We start from the raw sequence: 17,935 nt of genomic DNA, 5'->3' as shown, positions 1-17,935 counted from the left end.
CAGCATGAGGCACTGCAAACTCCGCTTTTCAGCTTCTCAAAGGACAAACATGCCCTGTCCTTTGTCCTCAGGATTCAAACAGGAAAGGAACATGAACACATACACACATGTAATTAATTACACACAAAGTGCTATTCTCAGTCTCAAAGGTGACTCTACAGGTTGACAATGAGAGTATGCAATTTTCATTCTCCTGTATTTATTCTGTCGGGCATGACTCTGAACATGCCCGAGTCTTATGAACACAACACCATTCACTCAACGATACCATGAGCACTTACCTCTGCCTTAATTTTATTGTCTCCAAAACAGAGGTGTTGCAGGTAAGCTGCAGCATTGGACTGGACTGAAGGGAACTGGTGCTGTAACATCTGTATCACTTCAGGCAGCTCCGGGTCTCTCCATCCAAACTCCCTGGATAAAAGGAAACAGGAGACCATGAGGGACAGCCCAGCACACACAGCACTCCTAATATCCACTAAATGTGCTTAACAGTCAAGACAGCATCTCATAACAACTGCTTCCTCATGCACAAATGGGTCCACTGCAGACAGTATTGCTGAAAAAAGATCTTACATACCAGCTTTTAAGTATCCATAAGAATATGTTTATACTCCATGAATATTACAGACATGTGATTTGAACTTCCTGAAAATTTATGAAAGATTAGGAAAATATGAATTAAAATGCCCTCCTTGTCTTTTAACTTGGCCTCAGATGGGTAGAAGATACATTTCTCTAATATGTGACCTCAAAAGACAGACATATAGCATTTGCTGAAATTATCAGATGAGAAAAAGAATGAGTATAATCCAAAATGTCACAACAGCAGGTCAGTATGTTGATATTATTTTATTACTGTTTTTTCATAATAACTTCTTTAAGAAGAAATCATCCTCAACACTGGAAAATAGCACACGTATTTAAAGACAAAATAAAACCAAGACAGAATAGACTTCATGATCTAAGGTTGTAAGCGTAGCAGTCCGATGACTCTATGAAGGTAAATTATTCATTTAAAGAGCTATTCAATGCACATTAGCAAACTTTATGTGTTCTTTCTTTCATTCTGTATTCTTTTCCTCATAAGAAGTAAAAGCCAGTCCAAGAAGCTGGCTGTTTATTTACTTTCAAGATAATATTTATGTCTATTCTAAAACTCATTTTTTGAATTGTTCATACGAATGCTCTTCTATAAAATCTCTCAGCTCCCTCAGGTAGACCACGTGGCCGGAATTCTGTGGGTTCTATTCTTACAGCAGAGAGCTGATTTGTAACAGAGAACTAAAAGGAAGCCTCTTAGACCACAGATAAAAACCTGACTTCATAAGTCACAATGAGGCCTATTTATCTGAAAGCTGGGCTTGTGGAGAGAAGGGGTGACTTTGCGGCCAGCCCTGTTCCTGGGGTAGTGACTTAGAAGCATACAGCTGACTGCTGCAGGTCAAAGCTGTAGCCTGAGCAGAGGAGTCATGAAAAATGGGGCAGAGAAGGGAGAGTCAGAGGTTAAAAGTTCCCTGGCAGATCCTAACCTGTTCTTTTTATCTTTCCTTCATCACAGCTGATAGAGCTGTCAAGCAACCCCCAAAGCCTGCTGGTGCTGAAGGCAAATGCGGTAGAAAGGTTTCTGAAGATGGCTAGTTTTTATTGGTAGAGATAATAGAGCATCTGACTTCACGCATAGGACGATGTCAATAAACTTGCATTCTCTCTTATGCTGACACACTTCTCAAAAGAAATACAGCACATGTTTGGTGAAAATATGCCTTCATCAGATCAAGGAGAAAAAGTAGGCCTATGGGATCACAGAAGGAAATAATTGTAGGTTAAAAAAAATGAGAAGTCGGTTTTCCTATCAACTGATTTCCATTTGTTGCATATTTCCAAATCACCTCTGTAAAGTTAAAAAAAATTACTGTACTCATAATACTAGCCCAGTAGAATTATGTTCCTTATGTAAATGAAGCCTAAATCTATAGAGAACCCATAAATGGAACTTCCATGAAAAGATACTGCATGGCTAAGATGAATTTATGTAAACTTACACTTTCAGAAAGCAATTAGTAAAAACTCATTCCGGCATATTTTATTAGCCAGATGGAATTGCTCTATTAGGCAATGGCTTATGGGACATGAACATACATCAAGGACACCTTTTGAGCAAGAACTCCAAGAAGGAAGTCTTAGGGTCTCTTGAAAATCTGTGTATACATGCACTTATGTACACACACACACAACCAGACTCAGATGTGGAAGGTAACTATTTCAAAGCCTTGTGATTCCATAAGACCTCCAAGTGTTCTCTGACAGGTCAAAGGAAGGCTGAGCAGGTTCCTCATCCCACATCCTCAGGCCTCTGGGATCACTTCTAGACAGTCCAGGGTGTATCTGACTGCACTTGCCTGGTTCAAACCCTCCAAAGATTCCGCTGTCTAGGATGGGATGTTTGGATATCCCCCAGTCCCTTCCATACTCTGCCAGATCTGTACACTGCTCTAGTGGGAGGCACTGGTTATGTGGATGCCCACTGAGCCCATCTGTCAGAGTGGGATAATGATTCCTACCTTAGAGAATTGGTGGGATGGTTAGCAATAAGAGTTACAGCTGGCACCCAGTGTGGGCCCTCTAGAAAAGTCAGGGATTCCATATAACTAGATGAAGGAGAGAAGAATAATAAATAAGAACCATCTATAATTCCTAGAAGGTGAACTCATACCTTCCATTTGTTACTGGGCTTTACCCTAAATGCTAATGGAACCAGAGAATATGCAAATGTGACCTTTCCTCTATTAAAGCTTTTCACATCGACCAACAATATTGTTGACTACCCCCTCACCCGGGTATGGACTGTTTGCCTTGTTAAGATCACATGGGTCAGCACAGAGCTGAATAGCTAGCAGTTTTGACAGGTACCAAAATCAAAGAGTTGGTGAGCTGTCACAATGTACTACCAAGATCCCCTGTCCCAAACAGAACCGGAGGGCACCCTGGTCCTCACAATTCAAAGTTGACTTTTGGCAAAGCTTCCTGTGGGATGCTTCCCCTCTGACTGCAGCATGATGAACTTGAGTGGTGCCTGTTTAGATTAAATGTCAAAAATCTCAATCATCTATGTGTGTGTTCACACGCACATGCACATGTTGGTGTATGTGTGTGTATATATAAGTGTGTAAGCACACATGTGTGCAAGTGTGTGGATATCAGAAGTCAATATTAGGTGATCTCCTTAACCACCCTCCACTTTGCTTTTTTGAGACAGTCGTTCACTGACCCATTGACTAGGTTAGGCTGGTTGGCCAATCAGCTCTGAAGATTAAGGCCACAGCTCCTCTTACCTACGGGCTCTGACATCTCTGTAGCATGTTACTACCCCCACTTTCTGTTTTCATGGGAACACTTGGAATCCAAATTGAGTTCTTCAGACTTGCAGGGCAGGCATTGTCTGATCTAAGCCATCTCTTCTAGGCCCACAATCATTACAAACTTTTGAACTCTAAAAGTTTAAAGACTCTACTAATTTTAACTTTCAGATCCAGAGCCTTGAGGTAGGCTGTTTTGTTCTGTATTTCACTTTTTCTGGGAGAAGTTGAGAGTGGTTCAGAGGTGATGGAATTAGAGAGTAGGCAGAAGGCTTTCATTAATAATAAAAAGGAGATATTTCCATTTTCACTAACGAAAGTGAAGTTATCTGATGATATTCACATGAAAGAATTAATGCTATCCACTTATATTCTTGAGTAGTTTGCAATGCCCCAAACCTGCTAATTATATTTTTAAAAAATCTTTACTTTGATATAGATAGTACCAGAATTAGGACCATTTGGAAAGAAAGTAAATTGTCATAATTTTGTACAGAGAAGTGAGTTTCTTCTCACTGTACAGTTTTCATAAGATGGATTGATTCATCTGGCCATATCACCAGCACACATTCACTCTGCCATGACTCCTGGGTTCAGGCATCATGACTGGGCAAGCTACCCACCCGTGCCTAGGTCATGAGGGATAGTACAAGTAACCATGGCAATGGGAAATAACAAAAATTTAAAGATGCATTTTTTTTTTAATTTAAATAGAATAACTGAATTCCAGGAGGCAATCAAGAGAGAATGGTCTGTAACATTCTGTACCTGTCTCTGTGTGGTAGGTCTCTGGCAAGGCGATGTGGTGATTTGAGTGAGAATGTCCTCTTTGAGCTCCGATATGGGAGGACACGGTTTATTGAAGCTATTTGGGAAGAATGAGAAAGTGTGGGCTTGTGGGAGGTGGCGATTCACTGGGGCCTGAACTTTGAGGTTTCAGAAGTCCATCCCAACCAGTTCTTTCTCTTTCTGCGTCCTGCTTGTGGATACAGATGTACGTAAGCTCTCAGCTACTGCTCCAGCACCATGACTGCCTGCCTGCTGCCATAATTCCCACCATGTATGGCCACAGACTTTAATCTTCTGAAACCATAAGAACCAAATAAATTCATTCTTTTATAAGTTGCCTTGGCCAGAGTGCCTTAAGACTGCAATAGAAAAAGGCAGGAATGAAAAAGATATTGTGGAAAGTCACATCACAGCCTCTGACATCCTCCAAGCCCTGGCTGTTGAACTCTGGGAGTGCTTCCTTATCTGGAAAAGCGGTGCTGCAGATGTGATGCAGTGAAGGGCTCTATGAGGGATGGTGGTTATTCTGAATTACCCATTGTTCTCTGATGCTAATCGGAGCATTCTTAAAAGCCACAGAAGTAGGTGACAATGGCACCCTGAGATAAGATAGGCTGATGTCTTCAGGAATGGACAAAGGGGTCAAGAGCAATGGGGTGGCTGGAAAGGACTTTTCAAGGGCAAGGGAGGAGATTTTCCTTCAGAAAGTACCCCTAGGCTGTGGCAAGCTGTACCTGAATTTGGATAATGGTGAGCTATTTTAAGTCCCTGAACATTGTGTTGATTTGTAGTAGCAGCAAGGAATGAATTCAGAAGTATAGATTACTAAAGCACAACCCAGGGAAGCCTGAGAGACTCCCCACTATTAGGGCAAAAGGGTAGAGATAATTGCCTGGCAAACCACAAGGGACATCATCTCTCATCCTGAGTGTCTTCCCTGTCATTTCCAATTATGAGCACAGATTATTGATTTCCTGTGACTCCCTTACCACCTCTTGAGTATCTATATGCGTGTAATCATCGTTTTCTTAATCATTATTGCTATAAAACCTTTTAGCCTAACTTCTTGTGTGCCCATGTCTACATGCCTGCTTTGTCTTAGGATCCACCCACAAATCTAGCTACTCCTTCTGACAGGGATTTTTGCATATTCATAGATGATCTAGTCATTGAGGTGGACCAGAGCCACTTCTTGTCTTAAGGAACTTACTTTCAAATGGTAACTGATAATTAACTGTCAATAGAGTAAAACAGCTTCTTTATCAGATTGTGGTATATGTGTAGTGTGTTAAGTAGTGTTTCTCATGTGGTACATTTACACAATGGAGTACTACTCAGCTATTAAAGACAATGAATTTATGAAATTCTTAGACAAATGGGTGGATCTGGAGGATATCATCCTGAGTGAGGTAACCCAATCACAAAAGAAGTCACATGATATGCACTCACTGGTAAGTGGATATTAGCCCATAAACTTAGAATACCCAAGATACAATTTGCAAAACACAAGAAAATCAAGAAGAAGGAAGACCAATGCGTGGATACTTCATTGCTCCTTAGAATAGGGAACAAAATACTCAGGGAATGAGTTACAGAGACAAAATTTGGAGCTGAGACCAAAGGATGGACCATCCAGAGACTGCCCCAACCGGGGATCCATCCCATAATCAGCCACCCAGTGCAGACACTATCGCATATGCCAATAAGATTTTGCTGAAAGGACCCTGATGTAGCTGTCTCTTGTGAGGCTATGCCAGTGCCTGGCAAATACAGAAGTGGTTGCTCACAGTCATCTATTGGATGGAACACACAGCCCCCAATGGAGGAGCTAGAGAAAGTACCCAAGGAGCTAAAGGGGTCTGCAACCCTACAGGTGGAACAACAATATGTACTAACCAGTACCCCCAGAGTTCGTGTCTCTAGCTGCAATATGTAGCAGAAGATGGCCTAGTTGGCCATCATTGGGAAGAAAGGCCCCTTGGTCTTGCAAACTTTATATGCCCCAGTACAGAGGAATGCCAGGGCCAAGAAGTGGGAGTAGGTGGGTAGGGGAGCAGGGCGGGGGTACACGGGACTTTCAGGAGAGCATTTGAAATGTAAATGAGAAAATATCTAATAAAAAGAACCCTAGTGTTTCTCCAAATTCATGTTTAGGTGAAACCTTTGAAAGAGGTAGTTAAGGTAAAGATTAAGAAAAATAACCATACAGGACTAGTGTGGTCCCTATGTCTAAGGAAAGTGTCTTCATAAAGACAGAAAAGGACATAGAAATATATGTAGAGAAGGAAGACTGTGAAAATAGAGGCAGAAATGGTGTTTGGTGCAAGCCAAGGATGTGAATGTTTCCTGACAGCACAGGAGGCAGGTCCAGACTCCCTTGTCACCTATGGGAGGAGCCAGCTCTGCCAACGCCTTAGGTTCAGTCACCTCACATTTTAGATGCTAAGAAATTGGTTCCTGATTTTTTGTTTTGTTTTATTCTGATGTTTTGTTTTATTCATTTGTTTGTTTGTCATTTGTGGTCATTGTGTTACACAATGAATTCACATAACAGTTCCTGGGGAATTAAACCAGCGAAAATATTACCATGTAGGCCTGTGAAAGTCTGGGGGTATTATCATCATAAACACAGAGTCTGAGATGACACTGGAGAAGAAGAACCTAGGGCAGTAGTGTGCACAACACATCAGAGAAAGGGCAAGAAGGGCACTGGGGCACGGGGAGCAAAATGTGAGCCTCGGTGGGCGAGGTCCAAGGGTCCACATACAGTAGGACCTGCTAACTAATGTAGTCCTTGACTGCTGCATGGAGAGATGTGGATGCCATTGGAATGCTTGAGTCTGGCTCACAGTTTGAAAGGATCACTTTAAGGGGGGTTGTATGCATCTGTTAACATTCACAATCTGCCAGGAAATGTGTTGGTCACACCTGGATGCTGCTGAATTTATGAAAGGTTCTTTCTGGCTGCTCTGTTGAAAACAGAACTCACGAACTATGCAGAAGTGGAGAGTGTGGCAGAGGAAAGCAGGAGGACTGAGAGGCAAGTACTGAGAGGGAGTACTAAGATACAAGTACTGAGAGGGAGTATTGAGAGGTAAATAGTGAGAGGGAATACTGAGAGGAAAGTACTAAGGTGAGAGGCAAGAACTGAGAGGAAGTACTGAGAGGGGTCTAGTGCTTGGTGCAGGCAGAGACATCAGGCTACCCTGTTGCTGAGGGCAGGCCACCTGTTGGGCCCTGTGATGTATCACCTCAGACAGGGATGGTCAAGGTTGAAGCAGCATGTTTCCTAGTGGATGCTGAAGTAAAGAGAGACAAATAGTATAATAATGAGAAAACTTGATTTTTCTGAACTATTTGGACTCCAAATATTTGACTTTAAGCTTAGCCAACCATGAACTCCTTCTTTGAGCTCAGTTTATTAAGAATTGAGAAGAAAAAAAATAAAATGGAAGGATCAGCAAAATTAATGTGATTATTTACTACCTTTAATTACAGGTAGTTTAAAATCAACAAATTTCTGCTTCTATTAAAGACCTAAATATTGTAAAAGATCACGAGGCTATAAACGATATATACATTCATTATAATACCTCTGTGATATGTTAATGATCCTTAAATGCTAGTTATACATTCATTAATGTTACTAAATGGGTTCAGTTCTAAATGTTCCATGAGGAAAGTTTAATTTCATATATATGTATATATATACATATATATACACACACATACATACATATTTATACACATATATATACATATATGTAAATATACATTTATATATATGAAATCAAATTTTATATTATTTATATATTAAATTATATACATATACATATACACACACACATACACACACACACACATATATATGTATATATATATATATATGTGTGTGTGTGTGTATGTGTGTGTGCGATAGAGACATTGAGGGATGGAGGGAGGGAGAGAGGGAGGGGAAGAGAGAGAGTAGGGGGACTTTGTTGTCCTAGCTAGCCACAAAGGTCTCCCTTGGTAAAGAAGCTCAATGGAGAAACTATCATTATGCCATGAAATTTACCTTAGGAATTATGACGATTTCATGTAGAATGCTTAGATTCTGCCTCTAGACCCAAAGAAAATTGCCTGAACCCTCATGTCTGAATGGAGAAAAGGGATCTGAGATTCGGGAGTCTCACATTAGGAGTGTAGGATTTAAGGATATTGGATCAACAGTTTTTCCTCAATAATTTGAGAATAAATAGTAAGAAAGCCTTGGTCTCCTTTGGAATGTTTATGTGTGGATATTTTTTGTATGCGATACTTATGTATATATGTATATTCATGTATATGTGTTTCTACATGTGTGTTATACACATATACATCCCCATAATACTTGACTATATATTGTATATGTATGTATACATGTATTTTCATATAATGTGCAGACACATATATTTTTTAAAATATTATATAGTAGACTAAAATTCTATGTATAAACCTTAACTGCCTAGTTATCTGCTGAACAAGGACAACAACAGACATGCTGAAGTAGACTTGAAAATCCCATGAGGCCTCAACCCTCTACAAAAATCTACAGGCAACTGAGGGACACTGAAGCAAAATAGTCTTCCCTGGGGACTAGCAAATCAATTGATTATCCAATACCAAGCAGTCAACCCTAAAAACACATATCCAAATAATATTACTCAGAATTAGGAGCTTATATTTCTGTACTTAGAAACATATGTATATTACATAATATATATTATATAATATACAATTATTATAATATAATATATATTACAACAATTAATGAAAAAGAAGACATGGGTTTGAAAGAGAGCAAGGGGGGTTGTGGGAAGGTTTGTGAGGGAGGAAAGTGAAGGAGAGGGAGGATAATACATTATAAACTCAAAAAAAAAATTAAAGAAACAAATTAAGTAGCCATGTCATCTGCCGATTCTCAGTACAACGTGGTGCATTTGGTGAGTCTTACTTAGGAAAGCTCGGAGCTTCTCTTAGAAGGCAAAATGATATGGCTAGACACACTCTCATTACAAGATCTTCCTTGGTGTTCCACCCTGGGCTTTGTGACTTTGGACATAAGGATCTGTTTGTTCTATGACACCTGTCATGGTGAATTTCTCATGGAAATCATAAACACAAACATAGGGGCTGTGAGGTCATCTGCTGGCCTGACTGTGGCCTCAGCTACGAGATTACATTACTGCATCCATTGTTGCCTTGACTCTTAAAAAATATCTGTAGCATGCTTTCTACATACACATTCATGTTTAACATCATACTTTAGTTGTCTAAAGTATGCTATCTCTACGTAGAGAACATCCAGGAGAGATAATCCCTTACAGAAAATCTCAGGAGAATCTCACCGGGTCTGCTGTAAAAACTGGCATGCACCATCACTCTCTAACCCTTGCTTTCAGATTATTGTCAGGAACTGAGGCAGCAGAATTACATAATATGAAATGCATGCAATCCAAGAAAGACAGGACATTTCTTCACAACCTATGGGTAACTTTATTGGTGAATATAGATCTTATATGATCATACTCTGGAAGAGTAAACTTCAAAAACACATTTCTAATCATATTAGTGCCACATCAATATTTCTTACCAAGAATACCAGCTCATACCTGTAGTTGAACACAGTTGGGTTTTAATGCTCTTTGTATGAAGAACCCATGCCACAGAGACTGTGGGGCATATCCTTATGTTGGTCTAGGGGAAGTTTTATAGGATGTGGCTGTATCGGTGACCTGGTAGGATGGTTTAGTTCTACATTGGCTGCTACCATACATGCACAGAAACTATGCTAGTGTGCCTTAAAGACCCTTACCCAGAAGGGAATAGAGAACAGCACTCACCCTGTGGCTGACAGAACCTCACCCAGGAGAGAGAAGAGAACAGTGCTCACCCTGTGACTGACACAGAAGTACCGGACATTCAGGTAGCACAGGGAGACTGGTGCTCACATTTGTGTTTTACATGACATGCCTATTTTGTCTGTTCTCAGACATGATTATGGAGTGTTTGGCTTTTGTTAGACAGTCACCTTGCCCGTGGTTGGTGAGCTACAAAACCTTTAGTGCTCAACATAACAGCTCCAAGACCTGCTCATGGTGGAAACTGCCAGGAACCTACTTCTGCCTCATACTCTGGGTTGGGGCAGTCCAGAGAAGAGATCTTGGTAGAATAGGAAGAAAGAAGGAAATGCCACCTAGAAACATTCCACTCTAGAGCTGTCTGCCTCCACTCAAGTATCATGCTGGGGGCTAAAGTCATGTCTCAAGCCCTCGGCACATCATAGCAAAACTATAACGTTTATAAAGGAAGGAACACTTATATTTTTAGTTGTGAACTTTTCCTTTAATGGTTGAGCTATCTCTCCAGCCCAGGAGCTGAGGAGGTTTGCAAACCCATAGGGTGGGTTGGGGCAACAGTGTCAACCTGCAAGATTCCCCAGAGCTCCCAGGGATGGACCACCAGCCAACGAGTAAACATGGAGAGACCCACAGCTCTGGCCTCTGAGGCAGTGGTGATCAGACAGATGGCAGAGGTTTCATTGCCGGTAAAAAGAAAACTGGCAGATAAACACAGGCTTACTTATCCAAATCATCAATGTGCGTATCTGTCATTTTCTCAGTAATTAAGACTGAAGCTTTGCATCCTTGAGAACGACCTAGTTTTCAGCTCATCTTCTAAACACTAGTGTGAAAGCCCTCGGAGTAAGCACGGTGGCTCTTTAGGGACCTTGTTAGAGGTAACTGTTCCAAGGCAGACTTGTGGAACTCAACATTTCATTAGTGTGAAGTGACTGAATAAAGAGGGCAGCAAATTCCAGGTGCTTTTGACCTGGTGGCACTAAGTAGATCCTACATAAGACTGGCTGACAGGGTCCTTAGTGGCTCGGTGCTTCATGCCAGTATGTCTGACTGAAAGTTTCATTTATTCAGTGATTGGTCCCAACAACATAAGAAGTACCAGTGTCCCACAAAATTAAAGGTTTTGGGCACCAAACAACTAAAACCTGAAGGAGATTGTATTGTCTTTCCTCCTCTCCACTGATAGCAATTTTTTGTTTTTTAACCATAGAAACCTCTGAAAACCCAGTTTGCAAAGTGATGACTTATTTAAAAAACAAAACAAAAACAAGTCATAACCAAAATTTGAACTGTACTGATGAAGTTCATATGAGTGTCACTACACACCTAGTATTGTTATATTTTCTCAAAATATTTAAAATAAACCACTGTCCCTTTGAAATTTCTGCGTGTCCCCTGAGCAAACTTAGCACTCGGAGCAGTCTGGGAGCAAGGACAAGCCAAAGGTACCTATAATCGCTATACTTAAGTCATAGCGAAGAATAGCGTAACGAGGAACTGTTGGAAGAAGGGCGGATTATTTGCATAGGAACAGAAGTCAGCCTTGTAAAATTTAATAGTAGAATTTTAATTAAATGATTCACCAGATAAGTCAGCTGAATATAAATATTTGTCCACTGGGGAAAAATAGATTTCCACTCATTCTGAGAATTTTCCTCTGATTGTGTTTTGAAATATGCTATTCATGGTGGTGAAGGACACACATCATAGCATTTCTTAATGAGTGCAGAACCAGAAGCTAAGGTGCTCTCTGCACACTGGCCCCAGGGTCCGTCCTTCTTCCCCCTCTTTTCTCCTAGTGTGCTGGGGTAGCAAGGGTGGGGAAAGCCTGACAACTGAGGGCTCTGTGTGAGCCCACACCCCTTTCCTAACAGTTCACCTACATCTTACCTACTGGGAGCTGCACACCACAGCAAATCAGGCAAGGAACCTTTGGTAACTCCCTGCTTCCTTCCAACTATGTCAGAAAAATGCCCAGGCATTAGAAGGAGGGGGCCATTCCAGCCTGGAATGGTTTGAGGTTAAATATGTAGTAAAATAAACTTTGTCCTCTGGGTGAACTTTTAGGGGAAAACTCCTACTAAACATTTTTGGGTACATGTGACTGGTCATGGATATGATTAGAGTGAGATGCACCAAGGGAAGAAAAGTTTCCATTATTCAAGCCTGTCAATCAACGCAGAAAACCAACCTTCTTGGCCATCAGCTCCTTCTCTTGCTAGACCCACAAGCAAGTGCCAAATAGTAACTTGATGCTCTTGGCACTCTAACTCCAGGGAACTGATGCTCTTCTGCAGTGTGTACTGTGCTGTCTCCTTAAATACAACTTCTTGCTGCTTGTGATTTGTGTGCACTTTTCTAGTTCTTTGAATCAGCTGCCAAGAACCTGGAGACACCAGACAGAGACCCCTGGTAACAGAACAGTCTAAGCATCATGCGATGTTCACTACAAAGCACCACTTCAGTGGCAGCTGTCAGAGAAAACACTTCTTTGATTACATACAACATGCTCTTCACAGTATAAAATTGGACTTAACATCTTCAATCTTATATTTGCTCTGAAGGGCTTTCCTCCCTGCCCTTTCTCCAGAGCCTTTGTTGGGTTGTGATGAACTTAGATTGCAGAGAGAGAGAGAGAGAGAGAGAGAGAGAGAGAGAGAGAGAGAGAGAGAGAGAGAGAGAGAGAGAGAGAGAGAGAGAGAGAGAGAGAAGTCACAGGAGAGAGCTGAGAGCCAGAGAAAGCAAACAAATTCAAGGCGAGCAAGCTCAGCTCTGGGGTCAATGTAACAAGCAATTCCTCATGGATTTGACTGCACTCGAGTGATACACTCGAGTGATAAAAAAATGTGAGACAGATTCTTCTCTCTCTACCACCTGAGACACAACTATTAGCTAATTATTGGATGTATTGTCTGCTGGATGCTGCATTCCTTCCCAGCAAGCACTGGCATACTTTCCTTCCACACAGACAGAAATCACCTTAGGAAGAAGTAACATGTATTGGGCATGCTCTGTGCAGCTGGGAACTACATTTATGTCTTGCCCATTAATGTGAACCCATTTCCATCAGGATGGTACAGTAATTCTCCCACACAGATGCAGTCACTGGGGGTTTAGAGGCACACAGCAATTTTCCCAAAGGCCAAAATCAGGTGATTATTGTGCCTGTGATGACAACCAAGATGTCCACTATCTCATTAAACTTTTTAAAAATTATTTTACAAGTTAGGTATAAGAATAATTTGTACCCCTTAAAAATTCCATTAGGATCAGAAAAAAAAATACTGAATATTGTGCACGCACAAGGTATACTGTAATTTTAGATCTATTTTATAATGAAGAACATATATTATTCACTCATATGGTACCATTTTCTGTTACTGGCTTTTATGCTTTCTCAGAGGTCCAGGACCATGACAGAGCTTGGAAAGATGGCTTCTCTCCACCAATGCCTGTACAGCTTGCTTGCTTCCTATTCACGATCTGGTCTCAATTCTACAGTGAGCTTACTTTTCCAGACTCCCTCCTAATTTATGTTCTTTGTATCTCTTGCATTTCTTAGTCATCTGCCATTTGTTTAATGAATCGACATTCCGGTCAAATAAAATGGATTGCGTACATTATCTGTTTCACTAGACAACTGGGCTACTTGTCAGTCAGTGAGAAAAAAATCCTCCAGGTAAAATACTTTACCTTAGTTTTTTACTCTTAGTATTTTCATATTTAATTCTTCTAAAATGGATATTTTTCCAGGCAAACCAGAATCTGCTAGCTGAGGTTTAAAGCTTACATTTTTATTTAATCATGAGTTAATATATAACATGTTTAAGGTCTCAATATTTACGTGTTTAATACGTTATTTTGCCCTAGAATTTATTTTTTATTAAAATCTATTCTCATGACTAGAAAAATAGAATTGACATTCAGAAAATGTTGACTGCCTAGTTATCAAATCTAGCAAGTTAAAGGCTTAGATGGGTGGAAAGAAAAACAAGTCTCCAGTACTTGCAATGTAGCTGCTCAATAACATAGTGGTCAATTCACTATTCTTCCTGAAAGTTCTGTGAGTTTGTTGCTCTGGATGTTTCTATCCCCTGGGGAAGACCTTGAAGAGCAGAGAAGTTGACTGACTTGTCTCCAGGTGAAAAAGGACTCCAAGTTCATGAGTCTCCATTCAGCTTTCCTGGATTCAACCCTCAGCTCCATGCACAAAGCCAACCCCATGGCAGCTGAGGGTCTTAAACTTGGTAAAAGATGCTACATTGCTTCCTATATACAGTGAAACAATTTAATCCTAAGGAAGTCAGAGAACCTTGCTCCTGTGGTACACAAAGAGACCTGAACACCCCTCATTACTCTGCTGTCCTTTGACAAGTGTTTTGACTCTATCTGTTAGGCAACTGAGGTGCAGACTGGGCTGAGAAGCAAGAGGGAAAAAAAGAAGAGGTTCCCCTGGGCCAGAGGAAAGGTGTATTTCCTAGACTTAAGAGAACCCTCAAACTCATTCAACCCCAGTGGAGGTAAAAGTTTGTTTTTATCTGCCAGGGCAAGGGAAAAAGACTACATAGGAAGGGTCGACTGTGGCTGTTCTTTGCACGAGAAAGTACTAGTGTTTTATTAAAATATAATGTACATTTTGTTGACCTAGAACATAAACCGGAAGGGACTGAACACAGATCATCGGCTCTGGCAGTGAGCGCCTTTATCCACCGAGCCATCTTGGCGGCTATGTACTTACAGATCTATCCCAAGCATGCCAGAGTTGAACAGTTAACGGCACATTTTAGATGTGCTCTGTACTCCATCTGTCAGGTTCCTGTTATCTGTAATTTTTTTCTAAATATCCCTTGACCTATTTACATTCAAGCCTTTGAATGTTTAAAATTTCAAGTTGACTGTTTATTTTGGAAGTTAATATTTCCTTTGTAGTTAAATCAAAGGGAGACAGCTTTGTATTAAGAAGGCAAGGGGTTGGCGGAGACCACATATAACTTCAAGTAACTATTCTGCTTTTCTTTTATTAACTTGACAGTTGTGGCCCTAGTGGTGGGCTGGAAGGGAGGACTCTTCTTTCTGCCTCTATGTCTACATGCTGGGACAGCCGCACCCCCACCTATTTCTAGGCATCCTTTCCAGAGAACAGACAGTACGCAGTAGCCAACCAAAACTTCAAGAAATGTAGGACACAGATGCATGCTGGAATCCTAGCATGTTTATGTTCATTTGACAGGTAGGAAAGTTTCAAATTTTATTTTGTTTTGAGAAACAATTAAAAAGAANTATCTTAGAATTAAAATTCGGGATACTGTTACATAAAGCAAAATTGAAGCACATCTGTTTTCTCTTTTTTCTTTGAAATGCAAAACTCAGGACATTGNTATCACCATAAAAAGACATGGCAACGGTGAGAGGAGAGGATTGTCCCCAAGCAGCACACAATTCAAACGACTATTACTTCAGTAACAGCTGGATAATTACTGGGAATAAAAGAAAGGTTTGGAAATTCTATCACACAGTCAAAAGGCTATAAACTCACTTTCCATAATATTCCTAAGGCCTCAATGCTTTGGAAATGTGAATATTTTTCTAATGGGCTTTTATTCCAGGCTGCGTCTCCTTCCGTTGATCCTGTATAACATGGCCACTGCAGGCTTCTAAAGATGAGCACCAGTATCCCGCTGACCTGCCAGCAGCCATGGCCTGTGCCCTGTCGCCCCAGCTTTACTCCAGGACAGCCTCACATTCTCGAAATTCTTTACCAATGATGAACAAATTGATACGATTCCTATCCATACGGTGAGCTGTCAGGATGAAAATGCTTCCTGTAAGTCAGGTTACTCCGAGGAAAACACTTCCTGGATCTTGACATCATGGAAGCTTCCCTGGCCCTTCCTAGGCAATAGAACACCAATCCTAGTTCTTAATATATTGAAGCTTTAAGCTTACTGTGTAATCATGGAGTAATGTTTCCTCTGCATGTTCTCAGAGGCCAGCCTCTATGTTTTCTAAGTTCGACATGTTTGTGTCTGATGGGCAAATAGAACTAATTCCCAGGACCTTAAAAATAATGGGGTGGTGAATGGCATCTGAGGTGTTTTACATAGCAGATGCTCACTGTCTCCTGTATCCTGTCCTTGGTACCCCAGTCATTCACCAAATATGGATTGCCAATGAGAACTAGAGAATATTCAAAGGTCATTTGCCATCCCCAGAAGCAAGGGGCTCTTGGCAACTATGACCGAATGGTGTCATATAAGACAAGGGTTCTTAGACTTGGCACTCCATAAATTTGGACCAGATACTTCATGGCTAGAAACAGGAGGCTGCCCTGTATTGTAACAAGCTAAACAGTATCCTTTGGCTTCTACCAATTAGGTACCCAATAACATATAGTCCACTCACACAGTCACAGCTGAAAAATGTTTGCAGCTGTTGAGAAATAATTTGTGTGCGCGGGAGGAGAGTGTCATACTTGGTTAAGGTGCACAGTCATGAAGTAACTTTTGATGTAGCTTTCTGAAGTAGCAAAAGAAAGGCCCAACACACTCATCACCCTCAGCCATATTTTACAAGCAATGTTGAGTACTCATCTCTTGATAGTAGTATTGCCAACAGCAGGGCAATTTTTGTGCACTAGAGCTCAGTGAGTTTGGAACCACAACTCTGGAGGCAGAAGAGAGAGGGCACGGAAAAAATACAGTGATGGCGTCTTGTTACCATTGGCTCATGCAACCTAAGTGACTGACTAGCCATGGGCACAGAGGCAGAGCACGAGGACGAAGACTCTGTAGGTGTAGGAAAATTTGTAGTGCTCGTCAGCCACCCCAACAGCAACCTAATGGCTGATAGGTCGTCTCGATGCTCAACAAATATAGTTGAGTGAATGACTAAGTCAACTCTGTCTTTTTCCAGGGAACAAAGCAGTATGCACACATATGTGCAAAGCAAAGGCACCAAGAGTCACCAAGCACCTTAACATTGCTCCCACCAATCAGGCCCTCTTCGGTCAGGGGCTGAGGTGGTGTAGGGTTTCCCAGTGTCATAATCAGATGGAACTAATGCTCCTCAAATGTTCTGGTGTCTCAGTCAAATTTAAATATGGCTGAAAATCAGGCCCCTTTCAGCATGGCAATCACGAAAACAGTTGTCTGAAGCTAGGTTGGCACCTCAGGGTTGATGTATTTCTTCTAACAAACCCAGCCATGGGAGAAGCACAGATCCCTTCCTATTGGGGGGCCTGGCAGTACTTCAACCATGACAGTGCCTTCCACAGAGATGTGGCTAGAATGCAAGGTGAAAATTTGGCCAGGCTGAGGGCGTTTAGCAGGGCAGGCACAGCCCTACTCCTTTGCTCTCCTCAGAAGCACGGTGTCTTCCATCTGGTAACCTCCAACTCTTCCAAACATTTACTCACCAGTACTGCAGCTACTCTCCACAAGCATTTGCTCTGCTATAGTTGGCTCAAGTCAGGATAGAAAAAAGACATCTAGCTTCCATTCAATAGGAAGGAACTCATGCCCGGTACTGTAAACACAGCCAACTAGGGGGTCATGCCCCACACCCAGGAAGCCTTGCCTATTCAAGGAATGAAGGGAGGCTATCAGTCACCTTTCTTTAAGCCACTAAGCTTTGGGGTAGTCTATGATACAGCAACACACAAGCAGAACACAAGATTAGCTATTGCTATGTTGTTCCCAAACCCAAATTATCTTTTCATTTGTTGCAACCCAATGTATTATTTATACTAAGGATATAATGAAAGCTATTAAACAGATGGAGGCAACGTGCCCATACAGTTATTCAAATAGGTTACAGTCTTTTTCATAGGGAAGAATAAAAGGTCTTCCAAGAGTCTTTTGAGACGATCTCTTTGTTGTTGATGACTCCTCAATGAAAATGTTGAAC

The 17,935-nt window shown here is 41.2% G+C and overlaps 1 protein-coding gene across 7 annotated transcripts in view; it reads right to left on the bottom strand.

Moving 5' to 3' along the window:
• Ctnnd2 (catenin delta 2) overlaps nucleotides 1-17,935 on the bottom strand; it is a 793,031-nt gene that overhangs the window by 229,804 nt on the left and 545,292 nt on the right. For all 7 annotated transcript variants that reach the window (XM_021182850.2, XM_021182851.2, XM_029469855.1 and 4 more), the window contains one exon: nucleotides 282-414. In XM_021182850.2, the coding sequence (XP_021038509.1) occupies nucleotides 282-414 (133 nt within the window). The remainder of the gene's footprint in view (nucleotides 1-281; nucleotides 415-17,935) is intronic.

The sequence above is a fragment of the Mus caroli genome, chromosome 15, assembly GCF_900094665.2.
Source record: "Mus caroli chromosome 15, CAROLI_EIJ_v1.1, whole genome shotgun sequence".
NCBI classification, from domain to species: domain Eukaryota; kingdom Metazoa; phylum Chordata; class Mammalia; order Rodentia; family Muridae; genus Mus; species Mus caroli.
Note: the sequence above shows the minus strand (reverse complement) of the source record. Positions and strands in the feature narration are given on the sequence as shown.